We start from the raw sequence: 15,848 nt of genomic DNA, 5'->3' as shown, positions 1-15,848 counted from the left end.
TCCCTTGCAGATCAATGCAGGGACAAACCCAAAAACAGACACTTTGAGACAAAACTTAATCAGACTACCTTTCCTTCTTCTCTTTACCCAGTCTTGTTGCCTCTTGTTCAGCTCTATTTGCCATGGCCAAGTCAGCGACCCAAGGGCTATGAAGGCCCCACTGGGATAGCCTGACTCCAAGATGGAATCTTTGGCACAGCACTGACTTTGGCACCAGAGGAAGGGAAAGGTGGTGACCCCAGGTCCCAGAATATTCCTGAATATAGCCCCTTCCTATGGCTCAGGGGTGAGCATGTGAGTCCTGGCACTGAAATCTCTAGCCAGTGTGCTCTGCTACCTTGGGCAGTGTTATGCAAATAAAATAAATCCCAGAAATTCATATCCCTTGGCTGTGAGCTCCTGGTTCATATCTGGAATTAGCCCTTCTACTTCCCCTTGGCAACAACATAGCTGTAGGCTTCTGTAAGCCTCACTTGCCTCCTACCTCCCTAGTAGAGGGATACCTACCTTATAGAATGGAACCTACCCAACAGAGCTGGTGTAATGCACATATAAAGTGCAGCCATGGACTGAATGTTCATGTCCCCCTTGCCCCAAAATTCATATGCTGAAACCCCAATCTCTAATGTGATAGCACTTAGAGGTGAGGCCTTTGGGAGCTAATCAGAGTTAGAGGAGGTCATGGGGGTAGAGCTTCCATGAGGGGATTGGTGCCCTTATAAAATGAGGAAGAGATATAAGATTTCCCTCTCTCTATATGCACACATAGAGGAAGGTTGTGTGAGGATATAACCAGGAAGAGAGCCCTCAACTAGAACGAGACCATGCTGGCACCTTGATCTCAGATTTCTGGTTTCCAGAACTAGCAGTCAAAATGACAAATAGATGTTTGTTGTTTCAACCACCCAGTTGATGGCATTCGGCTCTAGCAGCGTGAACTGAGTCAACGCCATTATCATTATCATTTCAAAAGAATTCAAGCCCAGTGCATGATTTTCCAGTGTGAATTCTCTGCTCTAAGCAGGCTGACAATAAAGTTATATTGCCTCAACACTTTATGTACACCAATGCTCTCCTCACGGTCCTCTTTGTGCATGGGAGTCCACCCAGCCTGCCCCCCAGGTCCTCTGCAAGGGACCCCTTGTCACAGTAATCATTCTCTCCTCTGATGTTACATCACCAATGTGAGCCAGTCCATTTGGTTCTCACTTGCAATGTGCTCCTCCCATTGTTCCTGATTTTCATAAACAAAAATGCCTGATCTTCCCAATTCGAATACAAGCTCTTGCAGGGCAGGAGGCAATCTATACTCTATACTCCCTGGAGTGCCCTGCCAGGAGCAGGAGCTCAAGCTTTCCAACCTCAATGGGCGGGTCCTCAATGGGGCCTGACAACGGCCTCTCCTACCCCTTGCTAGCAGCCCCCTCCTCTCTCTGTAGACATCTGTTCTACTTTGCCTCCAGAGGCCAGCTCTCCTGGGCTCCAACAAGCTCAACAGTTTGCCCTTCTACTTTGAAAGAGGAAGAAAACCAAGGGGCCAATCCAAAATGAAATTCCCCCAATTCCCTACTCCCTCAATTTTTCTTGACAGCTTAACCAGCCTTTCTAACCTCCCTCCTTTCTTGGAGGAAAAATGTCTCTGCCTCCTTCTGTCCAAGGTCAATTAATCTCTCTTAGAAGGTTTTAATCCTTCAAAGGATCTTGCTCCTTCAAATACCTTCTATTTCACCTGCAGTCACTCTTCCCCACATTTACACATATGGTTCTGGACACAAACCTCTCCTTCCAAATACTGTCCCCCATTCTTTCCTTTCCTTCTCAGGGAAGGAGCTGGGATCACCATTTCCTCGCCTCAGTTCCTCTTCAGCCCATACTCTGACTTCTGCCCCAGTGCAAATCACCATAACCACTTTCTCAAAGGCCCCTAGTAAACTCCAAACAGCCAAATCCAAGGCTCTAACCTTGACCTCTACTTGTGTAGACAACCCAAATTGTACCTCTCTTTTTGCCTCTCTTCCAGACTCCCAAACTGTGGAAATTATCTACATGGACCATCACCAGCTTACAAATCATGTCTCTCCTGCATTCCCCATCTGACAGCACCGCCACCTAACCAATCATCGAAGTGAGGTGCCTTGCAGTACCCTTCACTCCTTCCTTTGCCCTGTATCCAACCAATGGCACTTCTACGAACTCTATCTCCAAAACAACTCCAAAGCTCCTCTCCTGTCCATGCTCACACCACTGCCCTCGTCTAACTCTTATCATCCTTCAAACAGAGTATTACCTTCCCAACAGGGCTTCCAACCTTCCATATCTCCACTTCCCACACTGATAGCAAAGTGACCTGATCTGAGAGCAAAAACACTGATGCGATCATTCATTTGTTCAATAAACAGTCACTGAGCACTTATTACAGACTGGCACTATTCGAGGTACTGGGCATATATAAATTAGAGTGTGTCTCCTCTCAAGAAGCTTACTTACATTAGAGAGAAAAAGACTATGACTGTGTACATGCACACAAACACCCACACGTGTATGTATATATGCTTATATGTAACGTGCTGATACATAAAGTAAGAGATGGGAACACAGAGTGACCACAGGTGGTACTTTATATAAACTCAGGTCAGGTAGAGCTTTGTAAGCAAGCTATGGCCACGGTAAGAACTTTGGGATTGACTTTGACTTTGGGGAATGGCACTGGAGGTCTCTGAGGAAACAAGTGAAATGATCTCGCTTATGTTTTAAAAGGTCACTCTGGCCTTTCTAGGGGATAAGATGGAGGGAGAACAGATGCAGGGGGAGACCAGTCAGGACATTCTCAGTTGAGTCAGCGCTAGAAGTGACAGCGGCTGGAGCCAAGCGCTGGCAGCGCAGACAACAGATGTATTTTGTCTGTAGACGTCACCTAGTTTGCTGATGGACTGAACATGTGCTGAGATAAAGAGAGGGGTCCAGAAGGATTCCAAAGTTTATGGTCTGAAGTAATGGGGAAGTCACCATTTGTGGAGATCTGAGGGAGACACTGGGAGATACAGGTTAGGGGATGGGACAAAAGGGGTGACAAGTGAGGGGACTGATTCAGAGACACTATGATTGAATTGTGGATCCAAGCGGAAACATCATGTGGATGACTGGATGTTCAGGAAAAGGACTGGAGGGATATATATTTTGGAGTCATCATTGGGAAGGTGAGCGTTAAACCCCCAGGATGGGTTGAGATCATGCAAGCATATGTGCTGACGCTGAAGAGAAGAGATTCAAGGATGAGCTCTGGGTCCCCCAACATTTAGAGAGGTCAGGACTAGGCCACAGACTGGGGAGCCAAACAAGACAATACTTTCAAAAGTAACATACGAAATGGAAAAGCATCTTTTCCCAAGAACAAACTGAGTTGATCTGGACACATCTTTAACATATTCAGTGATATATTCATTTAATATATTTATTTTTGAGACTTCCTTTTGTTCTCTAAGAAGCAAATACAGGGTCTGTCTCATCTCCATATTTCAAAATAAATTCCAGATACTATAAGCACTAAAATCCCCTAATACGGACACCTGGCTCAGTGGTTGAACATCTTTGGCTCAGGGGGTGATCCCGGGGTGCAGGGATCAAGTCCTGCATTGGGTTTCCTACAAGGAGCCTGCTTCTCCCTCTGCCTATGTCTCTGCCTCTCTCTGTGTCTCTCATGAATAAATAAATAAAACCTTTAAACAAAATCCCCTAATATCTTAGGAAAATAGGGCCAGTCTAGAAGACTCTCACTGATAGATGAGACCTACGTTTCAAAGTTATCTTCTTGTTCTTGGTGTGCAATAAAAAGGAGTGCTATGTTTTCTAATGGAAAAAGTGTGGTATTTGCCAGCATGTGAAGAGACAGAAAGACCACTGGAACAGAATAACAAGTCCAAAAGTAAACTCAGGCACATACATAGATGCAGAATATGAACGGGTAGTTTCTAAATTCACCAGAGAGAGATAGATTTTTACAAAAATGGTGGTGGGATCACAGCCATTTGGAGAAAAGGTTAAAACTGATCCATACCTTATACAATAGAATTAATTCTGAATGGATCAGAGATCTAAATTTTTAAAATGAAAGGGTGTGGTCATGTTCCAATAAAACGTGATCTATAAAAACTGCGAGCTAGCTTGTGGGCCAGTTTACTGAATCTTAATATACAGAAACAAGAATAAATTAAAATTGTGTATGTGTATGTTTAATTCTGAAAAAAAAAAAAAAAGTATAGGAAAGATAGACCAGAAACTAATAAAGAGATTACCCATAGAGGATGGATGGGAATGAGATGGAGGGAATAAGGATGGGAGTGAGACATCTCTATGTGTTTCTAAACCATTTTGATATGAGAAGAACATAAAATCACCTGTTCTTGCCAAAAACCTACAACGTGAACCTAATCATGAGGAATCAGAGAATACCAGAATTTAAGACATTCTACAGGACAATGGGATCAACTGCTCAAAAAAGACAATGTATGGGAGAGTAGGGAAGGGATTGGAATTATTTTAGATCGAGAGATATTTTAGATAAGATAAACTTATCTTTATCTAAATAAATGTATCTAGATAAATTTAAATAAAAATCCTTTTAGATAAAAAGGCAGAACTGCCCAACACAATGTGTCAAGTCTGACTGGATTCTGGAGCTATAAAAGACATTTTGGGACAACTGGGTAAATTTAAATATAAACTATTATTAAATATTAAATCATTAGGAAATCACTTGGATGTGATAATCATACTGTGATCATCTGAAGAATGTCTTTAATCTTGAGAGATGCATGCTTAAGTATTTAGAGGTGAAATGTCATGATTCTGCAACTTGTTTTCAAATGATTCAGAGGGAGAAAGTGTGTGTGTGTGTGAGGGGTTAAGGAAGGGAGGAAAGAATTAGAAAAAAATATGTATTTTTTGAAGGCAACAAGTGCTGAAGGAAATTGTAGACAACAGTAATGTCTATGTTTCAAGAAAAAAAATTCCCTTCCAAAGTCTACCTTAAATAGTTAAACTTGATAGTTGGCCATCCTCTGCTGGTGCAGTAGAATTTTTTTTTTTTTTTTGGTTTACCTTTCATCTAAGACTTAGTGCAAGGGATTAAAGACCAAAGTGGTTTGCAATCTTATAATTACTAACAAGTAATTCCATTCTGTTTAGAAAGTTACTTTGAGAACACAGAATGACGGTCAAAAGGTACAAACTTCCAGTTATAAAATAAGTCAATCATGGAGATGTAATGTACAGCACGGTGACTACAGTGAATAAACGGTACTACACACCTGAAAGTTGCGAAGAGAGTATATATTAAAGGTTCTCAGCACAAGGAACAAATTTTTTGTGATTATGTATAGTGACCAATGTTAATTGTACCCCGTGGTGATCATTTGACAATATATACAAATACTGAATCATTATGCTGTACATCTGAAACCAATAGTGTTATATGGCAATTATACCTCATTAAAAAAAAAAAAAAAGAACACAGAATGCTACAATATGGATGAACTTTGAAAATATAAGGCCAAGTGAAAGAAGTCAGTCATAGAATAGTGATTTCATTCGTGTGAAACGTCCACAACAGGCAAGTCATTAGAGACAGGAAGCAGAATGGTGGCTGCCTGGGGTTGGAGAGACCAGGGAGACATGGGAAATAATGGCTAGTGGGTACCGGGTTTCTTTGAAGGGCAGGGGAGTGATAAAAATGTTCTAAAACTGACTGTGATATTGATAGCACAACTCTTGTAAAGCACAAAGAACTGAACTGTACATTTTAAATGGGTGAATTACCCAGAGTAAGAATTATACCTCAATAACATTGTTATAAAAAATTTAAAGAAAAACAACACAAGAACAAAGTGCCCATCTCCACCCTCATGAGCTGCTGGCACTTACTTTGAAGTCTTCATGGAATCATCTGCCCAGCCTCCTTGCCTGCGGGGTGGCTTGGGAGGGGGAGCCTAAAAGGGGACAAGAAGCCAAAATCACAGTCACTCACCATTGGCATTCAGGCATGCAGGTGATTAGGTGAAGGCCACCTCAACCCATATTCTATCAAAATCTTTCAAATAAAAATACAGTAATCTTTCTAATTTACTGTCAAAATCAAGGTGTTTTTGAGCCCTGCTGGTGGGTATATAAAAGCAAGATCTGGAGGGCCATTTGGCAAAGTCTGCTGAAAGCCTTAAAAAGGCCCCATACTTTTTAAGTCAGAGATTCTAATCCAGGGAATTTATCCCAAAGAAAGAATTAGGGACATAGTACCATTTGTGAATAGTAAAAAATTCAAAATAGAAATAGACAGCAATAAGAAATTAAATCATGGACTACACACATGAAAATACTATGTAATAGTGAAGAACTGTGGTAAAAAAAAGAATACCTAATGAAATGAGAATGGTCAGTATATGTTAACTTTTAAAAACCATGTACACTGGGTGTTACATGCAACTCATGAATAACTGAACTCTACATCTAAAACTAATGGTATTCTTCTATATGTTGGCTTACTAAATTTAAATAATAAAAAAATGATGAGATGAGCACTGTGTGTTATATTGTATGTTGGCAAGTTGAATTTAAATATTTTTTAAATGACAAATAAATAATAATTAAAAAAAACATGTTGTAGGGACGCCTGGGTGGCTCAGCAGTTGAGTATCTGCCTTTAGCTCTGTGAGTGATCCTGCAATCCAGGATCGAGTCCCAGGTCGGGCTCCTTGCAGGAAGCTTGCTTCTCCTTCTTTCTGCCTCTCTTTCTCTCTCTCTCTGTCTCTCGTGAATAAATAAAATCTTTTAAAAAAATGTTGTAAAACAGTGAGCATATGCTTCCAATTTGGTGAAAAAAATTTTAATACATAATATCTAGTGTTAATTAGCTATAAGTACATGAGTGAGAGGGGACACCAGTGGCAGAACTGTAGCCAACTTTTAATTCCCTTCTTTGTGTTCTTGTGCATTTTCTGATTTTTTTATAATCACCTTATATTACTTTTATAAACAGAAAGGTAATTTTTTAAAAAAGATGAGAGGTTTGCTTAACAGATATAAACTAAATGAGTGGGTTAAAAATCTACTCAGAGTATTTGGGGAGCAGGATTCACCTGCCAAGGATGCATTCAGAAGCCCAAGTACAGGCCTTCTGGCCCACCATATTGCAACTGGAAATCCCAAGGGAACATCAAGCAATCCACTGAGTCAGTCAAGTTGGATAAAAGAGCAAAGAATGCTTCCTATATTCCATTCCCCAGCATTCGCCCAGGACTATTTTTTGAAGTATCAAATTCCTTTTTCTAACAATGGCATAGAATTATAACCGTCAGTCTCAGTCTAAGGAGATGCTTTGATGATGAATGGATGAAAACATGGGTTGGCCAACTTTTTCTATGAAGGGCGAGGTAGTAAAGATTTTTGATTCTGCGGGCCATAGAGTCTGTGTTCCAACTTGATTCTGATACTGTAGGGCAATAAACAGCTATGGACAAGAAGTAAACAAACAGGTGTCTTTGTGTTGCAATAAAACTTTATAAAAACAAGCAGTGGTCCAATATAGCAGGAAGGATGTGGTTTGCATAAACTTGGACAAAAATGTGTCATTGCAACATCCTTTTAAATTTATCACTCAAAGCCTAACTTGTAACTTTTTAAGAAAACATCCTCTCAACATGCCAAAATACCTTTATGCTTTTGATATTTTATTTTGCACCAAGATACATTTCCTTTCTGGCTTCTCTAGTAGCACCGCAGCCTGCCAAGGACATGCTCTATCTAGATAACAGGCTTTTCTCCAGGGTGAGCCAGAATCTGCTGGAAATGCCTGACCGAGAAGAAACCACGTCCTAGAATGCCTGCATCCAACTCAGCTCCAGGAAATGTTAAGTAGCACTTTACAGAAAACAAACTTGAGTTTTCTATGCTAGAGGCAGGTAATGGAGCTACCTGAGAGGACTCTGTTTGAAATGACATAAATGCAGAAGTGGAAAACAAGCTTTTGTTTATCTCTACCAGAGGGATATCCAAAGAAGATATACCAAGAGATGCTCACCGCTGGTTCCCAGTCCACACATCTTTATCTGGTGCACCTGCCACCCATACTCACCCATGCTTAGGCCAGAAGGGGAAGCCTGCTCCAAGACCCCCATGCCCTTAGACACTGACTGAATCAGGGGTGCACCAGTGTGATCCCATTGGAACCAATCAATTTCTCTCTCCTAGGAATCCAGAATTGAAGCTCAGAGGTTAAACTGTTTGGGCAGCATGAGCACTGGAACTGTAAGGACGAGCTGGAATCAGAATACACCCAAAGTACCACAAGTCAAAGTTGTATATAAGCACAAACTGACAATCTTGTCTTACTGAGCTCCTACTGTGTGTAAGGCACTGTGCCAGGGAGACCCGAAATGTTAAAAAGAGAACTGAATGGAACCACATCAGGCCCCTTGAGGATGTTTTAAAGCATTCTGGCCTACAGGCCATCTTCCCTGTGCTTCTGCAGGGAATATCCCATATTTCTTTACCCAAGGACAGAACCATCTTGTGTTAATGAACATTCCTGAATTTGGAGGTCACAGACCTGTGGCCACACGTTGTGTTTAGCCAGACAGTGTTTTTGTGTGTTTTCATTCTAAAATTTAAGCCACTGTTCTGAAAAATTGGAAGATTTCCATATAAAATGTCATTTTCCAGCTTCTCTTGAAAACTCTAAGAGCCAATCATGTTGGGGCTGCTAAGTAGCAGCTGCCCCTGCAGACAGGACCTGTGTATTCTAGGTCCCCACCCTCCCTCTCTGCCTCCTTCCTGCTAAAGTCAAGTGCCAACTGCCACCTATTCCTATTGCTCTTGTGCTGCTGCTTGTCTTCCAGTACAGAATTGTCTCTGCGTGCCTACGTCCAGCGGAAGTGGGAACATGAAAGCTAGGCCAGGCACTTTGAGAAAAATGGGCAAGAGCATATGTCTTGGCTGGAAGCATGAGCTTACCTTACGACTTCAGTGTGCACGCTGAAGGGATGCCTGTGTCTTACCCCTGGCCCCATGTCACTCCCGGAGGCTACCTGCCCAGCTCCCCCATAGGCAGCTGGGCATGTGACCTCTGAGCTACACTCTCCGAGCTGGGCTCCTCTGCTTTCTTCTCTTTGCTCTGGGTGTTGGGAAGCATGGAACAAACCAAGTCAAATCCAAGGTGCCACATGGTCAGGGTATCCAAGTCTACCTGGAGCTTTGCCAGCACTGTGAGATGCTGGGAGTCCATAAGAAGGCAGGGGGCCCGTGTGGCATTGGCAGGGTAGCCCTCCTTGTCCTGTGATCTCTGCGGTTTTCTACTGCAGGGTGTGGGTGCCAACTGTAATGGAAGGAACAGAGACTGGACCGAAGGGGCTGTGAGAGGTGACGCAGCATGGAAAAGGTGCACAAGCAACATACACGTCTGTCAAAATGCACTCTTCTGAGAAACTGCTTAACTGTGGGACTCAATCAGTCGCTGTACAGTAAGTGCTTAGAGCAATGCCTGGCATGTCAGTACTCTATCTTCCTTGTTACCACTGCCGTCATCATCATTATTACTAATGTCAATATACGAAAGGTTACACTGTAGGTAATAAAATATACTACCATTTGGAAAAAAGAAAAAAAAAAAAGACTTCTCTGAGCCTGGCCTGAGCTGTCGCTTTGACTACTAAGGGACACTATGTGGTTAATAAAGCTCTCTAAGGTTCTAAAAACCAAAATGACCAGTTTTATCTCCTTTAACCACAAATCCCAGGAAGCCATGACTGGGGGGGGGGAGGGCAGGGGGCAGTGAGTACAAATCCCTTCCCGCCAGAGGCAGCACAAAGACACTCTCTCGTGCTCCTCCCGTTACAAAATGGGACCAGCTGCTACATTAGGACGGCAGTTTCAAAACAAAAAGATCACCACATAAGAGTCACACCTCCACACTCCACAGGACTGAAAAACTGCTTCCAAAATCAGGGTTTTCCCACAAGTGACTGAAGACTTCAAGAGCTGACATGATGTCATAAAAACTGTGTTAAGCTACTCTTCCCTGAGATGACAAGAAATTCTCTGGGCAGAGTGGGGCCGAGGCCTGTTCTCCCTACTAGGAGTCTCGGCCAAACTCAGGAGACAGTGCAGGGGCACATGGGAGACCAGAGGGGCGTGCAGAACATGCTCTCTGCAAGCAAGGGCTGGGACATGAAGCCGGAGTTGTCTCCTCCCTCATGGGAAATCCTTATGCTCAGTCTAGGACTTTGGGTCCCAGGGTAAAAACTTTTTTTTTTTTTAATACTCCCTCCTATGAGTCTTGTTATGGCCACCCACGATTACCCTGTCTAGATGAAACAGACTTAATTGATCACTATTAAGTTATGAAGGCTCTTCCCCAGAATCTAACTTCCTTCCCCATGTGGGGAACTGGGCACTGTCCTACGTGCGTGGGATGAGATGGAAAAAGCAGATGTCACCTGTGTCCTTAAATGTTGCCCCTGTTCAGTGAGGCAGAGAAGAGGCCACATTCGCATGCATCGGGTGTGTATCAACTCCATGTGACGGCACGTCAGGCTCACTTGAAAACTTAGGAGCCTGCATCAGAGGTAGGAGGCAGGTGTCAGGGATGGAGACAGGGGTTTATTCTAGGGACAAGCTGCATTCAAGGTCCAAAGACAAGCTGAGGGGGAATCTCTCAACCATGGTGCAGTTCCCCTGAATTTTGCAGTTTTCTTTTTTTTTTTTTAATTTTGCAGTTTTCTTGCCATCTCTGGTGGTTTTACCAGAATACTTTCTCCAAGGTCATCATGAAGACAGAACGCAGTACACAACTGAAGACTAAACAGAAATGTGCCAGGCCAGGAAGTGCTGAGGACAAGGAGAGTGAAAGGAAACCTCACAGATTTCAAATACAAACAGAGATGAAAAGGAAAATCATTTCTAAAGGACCTAGATTCAAGGTATAGGGATTCCAGGATGGCACATAACACTGGGCGACAGCCAACACTATTCACTGATCGTCAGGGGTAGAAGTCCCTGGGAAACTCCTGGGGGTGGGGGAGGAGGGAGCAGTTTGGCAACTCTTACTTTACAATGCACGCCAGAAGTGGAAGCGGATGCAACGTGATCATAATGCAGCGGTTTGACCTAAGGTGCAAATGATCTGTCTGAAATGTAAGGAGATGACTGGCTTCTAGCAGTGTAATTCGAAAGGTCTGGCAGGTCCTTTGCATGGACAGTCCAGCCTGTGAGTGCTTGGCTGCCCCTCCTAAGAGCTATGATGACATCTAAATACTTAGGAAGCCCTGTTTCAAAAAGCATGCCACAGCTTTCTCTCAGGGTGATCTGAAACACAGAACACACTCATAGGCCACACCACTCCTGCTGCCCCTTTTAGGACCAGCCCAGCCAGAACTCTGCTTCCCCTTTCCCAAGGTGACAGATGAGATGCTGGGGGATTTTAGGGGCCTGCATGCGTTCCCCAGCCTGACCGTCAGAGCTCTGGTCCCTGCCTGGAGTGGTGCAAAGTTATAACCCTTTCGTTATGGGCCTTTGGTTTGGGGCCAGGGGTCCTTCCCTCTCCTGCCTATCAGGTCTGGGTAGGACAAGAGGACATGAATGTATGGGTTTTTTAAAAGATTTTATTTATTTATTCATGAGAGAGAGAGAAAGAGAGAGAGGCAGAGACACAGGCAGAGAAAGAAGCAGGCTCCATACAGAGAGCCTGACACGGGACCTGATCCCGGGTCTCCAGGACCACGCCCCGGGCCAAAGGCGGCGCTAAACTGTTGGGCCACCCGGGCTGCCCGAATGTATGATTTATTTGCTCTCAAATATTATGTGTCTGAGTTCTCTGTGTAATGACCCGGGCATTTAAAGGAAAAGGAATTTACTCTTCATTCATCCTCTAAACTAGAAACTCACTCTTTAGGCAGGCTAAGATAGTGTGAGTCCTGGCATTTTTTCTCATGGAGCCCAGCAACTCCAGAATCCTTCAAGCACTTGGGAAGATATTACCAATCTGAGTCATGACTTTGGAAGAAGTCTGTTTGCTATCCCCGTGTTAGGAGGAGGGAAAACAAATATAACAAAACAAACAAAAATCCACCCTGGATGCAGTGAAAGGGGGGACAGCTCAAGTGATCTTAAAAGCCAGAAAGAAGACCTGATTCTAGATTTCAAAAGTCCTGGTTTCTCCTTTACATTGCTCTGAAACACAGAGGCATAGCCCCAAGACATCTGCTGGGAAAACCATTTCCAATTTGGGCAGACTTACTGCCAGGTAACACTATCCAAACTTGCTTTAAGAAGGATAGAGTCTTAAAATGTGCAACACCACGAGGGCCAGAAATAGGAACGGGTGACAGTAGCCCGCAGGCAGTGCATCCCGCATGTTCTCTCTTGAAAGCTGGAGTCACGTCTCCGAGTGTGGGAAATGAGCACTGCCTGCTGGGGCTGCCGCCTGATGGACGGAGGGGGCAGGACCCCGCATAGCTCCTGAAGAGAAGCAAAAATGTGCTCTCTCCAAAAATAAACAGGGGGCAGGAGAGACTGAGAGTAAAGAGTTGGAAGCACGTGACCAGTGGTTGCGGTCCTGAAATACCAGCATTCTACAAAAAGGAGCCTGTGAGATGCAGGGAGCAGGCGATTCAGGAAACAGCCGCTTTATATGGCCTTATCCGAATGGGCCAGGATTCAAGGAACTGGAATTACTCTGTCACAGGGAGCCTTTAGGGCCAGACTTGCTTCTGATCTTTATATGGTTCCCCCAGATTCTTAAGATGCCGAAATAGAAAAAGATGCTGCAGTGCCAAAAAAGGAGTCTTTTGGGTTTAGAAACTTCTCACACACTCTCGAAAGTCCCGGAGAAACCCCTACAGTATGAATCAGTCCCAAATCCAAACAGCAACCTGTTTCAAAAATTCAGTGCAAACACACACATAAATTCCCAACAGCAAAGACATTCAGTTAGGCAAGATGTTGTAGACTTCACTCCACCCTTCTATCTCCCAGCTCGTAGGGCCAACCCAGCTCCCATGTTCAACCCTTGATTGTTGGCTAAAAGCAAACTTCTCTTCCTGTCTCTAGCAACCTGACAAAAGAGCCAAGAAAGGTGTTCTTATATCCTTGATGAGAGACAAGACTAACACTGATTAAGGACATGGGTACAACACAGGGGCTGGTGTGCATTCCTCAGACCTGTCCTCCAAGCCCACTTCCATCTCTGCCAACTTCTGCCTCCAGCCTCCACCCTGGATGTGACAACTAATGCACCATAGCTCAGTTTCTCCATCATGGATTTAAGGTCATGGAAGGTAATGGATATCATCTAAACTAAAAAGTGAACCCCTGGGAGTAAGCATAGCTCTTTCAAGATGAAATAGACATAACAAAATGTAAAATCTGTTTTAAGTATAAGAAAGAAACTTGGGTGTCAGTAGATGTTAAAGCCATTGGGTGAAAGATTGATTGATGGGGCACTAGACATTCTCATGGTGCCAAAGAATCTCCCTATACATCACGTGTAGTCACAAGGGAGAAAATGTTCCTTCACAACAGAGATACTTATCATGACCCTAACTCACTGATCAAACTTGGCAGCATTACCAGTGGGAGGTGAGGCGCTGCCACTCGAAGCACACAGCACCACCTGGGAAAAACTCCTGCTGCTAATGTTCATCAAGCCTTCTGATGTGATTTCCAGCTTACTGCAAGAATAAGAGTGAGAGCAGGAAGGAAGAATCAGACAAATCCAACGCGGGGGGGACTCTATAGGACAACTGGCCCAAAAAGTCAATACCACTAAAAAGGTGTGTTTGTTGGGGAGACTATTCTAAATTAAGAGAGACTTAAGAGAAATGCAATGAAATGGTTCTTGATTAGATACTGATTTGAAAAAAATAGCCATAAAAGACATGTGAGGGGCACTTGGGTGGCTTGGTTGGTTGAGCATCTGCCTTCAGCTCATGTCATGATCCCTATCTTGGGCTCCCTGCTCAGTGGGGAGTCTGCTTCTTCCTCCTGTCTTCTCCTGTGTGCTCTTTCTCTCAAATAAATAAATAAATCCTTTTTAAAAAATAGAAGACATTTGATGACAATTGGGGAAAATGAATACGGACCGAGTAATAGTAGATGATGTTAGAGAACTGCGAACACTGTTGGGTGTGGAATTGTGGATTTTTATGAAAACATCCTCATTTTTTAGAGATAGGTACTAAAGTATTAAAGTGATATGTCATGATGTTTGCTTTGAAATAATTCAGCAAAAAAATATGACACTTAAATATATATTTTAAAATAGTTTATAAATTATATTCATGCAAATATAGCTGTTATTGGTAATAGTGGAAGCTAGGTGGTCAGTATATGTTGTTCATTGTACTATTGTGTTTATTGTGTCTGTTTTTCTGGATGTTTATGATTTTAATGTAAAGTTAAAAAAAGAAGGAAATCAGATATATAAAGTTTAGGTTAACAAAAGAGACAAAAGGCAGAGATGATGATGAGGAGGGGCACAATGAGGGTTGTTCATGAATCTATCTGTTCAGGAAAGACCCATGCTGAATAGGGACAGATATTCTTCACTTCATAGCTGGGAATTCTTAACATCAACACCCTGAGGACCAGAAAACAACTCTACACCCCAAATCTCTGGTCTTGAGATCCCTGTCAGAGCTACCAGTGACAGAAGAATGAGCTTTCTATACAAAGTGCTTCTTTACACCCTCCCCCAAAATTCAACTTACTGTGGATTATATTTTAGTTGTGTATATATACAGGTACGTGAAATTTGGGTAAGAAAAAAATGTAGTGGAAAGAACACTAGATTGGACACCAAGTAATCTAGGTCCTAGTCCTGATTTTACCACTGACTAGTTCCATGATTCTGGATTTTCACTCAAGCTAGAAAGGATTCCTCTCAGTGCTGTAATTTTGTGATCCTAGGAGTCTATTAATTATGGTATTTTCAGTTCAAGGAGAAAGGATATAGGCTAATAGATATATATGATGATAGAATATTTATCATCGGTTTGAGCTGGTATGAAGGAGATGGAGACAAAAAGAGAAGACTAGGTACAGAGAAAAGTGAGAATAAGCAAAAAGACTTGGATCGATGGCAAATAAGCCAATCTAGGCAATGACAAAGAATATACTAATTCATAGCTAATGATAATAATACTAGCCAACATCCCTTGAGGGTTTGCTACATGCCATAGCTTTCGCAGGATTGCTCTACAGAATCCTCATGCCACCACACACCACATTCACCAATGAAGAAAATGAAACTGAGAGGTTGACTCACCTACAGTCATCCTGTTGGAAAGTCACAGAGCAAAGATTCAAGTCTAAGTCTCTGACACCAAAGCTTGGCACTCAATCGGGTGATACTTGAATTCCTGGACATTAGATGCATGCCAGCTAGAATAGGCTTGAAAAGACAGAGGAGCTACAGAAAAGACTGTCTGGGCTGAAACAAAAATTCCTAATAATGAGAGAGACTAGAATGACAAGGGTAAAGCTTGGGAAGACCAAACCAAAAGGACCATCTCCTTCCTTTACTTCCTGGGCACAGGGTAAGATGTTTCTGCTCATGACATTGTGTGTTCAATAAGATGAGAAGACCAGAAAGTAGCTTGGTCGGACCCTTACCTCTTTGGTGCAGTCAGCCGAAAGATGGGTTAAGGGTAAAGTCAGGATTAAGAAGCGATGCCAAAAATAAACTATACTGTCATTGAGCACTGGGCCAAACCATATTAAGACGAGTTCAATATAAATCTTCTAACTTAAAAAGTGGCTGTCTCACTGCATGTCACAAGATATGCTCCCCAGACCAACAGAGCAGT

General features: G+C 42.9%; 1 protein-coding gene across 3 annotated transcripts in view; it reads right to left on the bottom strand.

The window, feature by feature from the left end:
• The window catches only part of IFT43 (intraflagellar transport 43), an 81,777-nt gene that overhangs the window by 45,588 nt on the left and 20,341 nt on the right, over positions 1–15,848 (bottom strand). For all 3 annotated transcript variants that reach the window (XM_038545341.1, XM_038545343.1, XM_038545342.1), the window contains one exon: positions 5,920–5,984. In XM_038545341.1, coding sequence (XP_038401269.1) covers positions 5,920–5,984 — 65 coding nt within the window. The remainder of the gene's footprint in view (positions 1–5,919; positions 5,985–15,848) is intronic.

Source organism: Canis lupus, chromosome 8 (assembly GCF_011100685.1).
Source record: "Canis lupus familiaris isolate Mischka breed German Shepherd chromosome 8, alternate assembly UU_Cfam_GSD_1.0, whole genome shotgun sequence".
NCBI classification, from domain to species: domain Eukaryota; kingdom Metazoa; phylum Chordata; class Mammalia; order Carnivora; family Canidae; genus Canis; species Canis lupus.
Note: the sequence above shows the minus strand (reverse complement) of the source record. Positions and strands in the feature narration are given on the sequence as shown.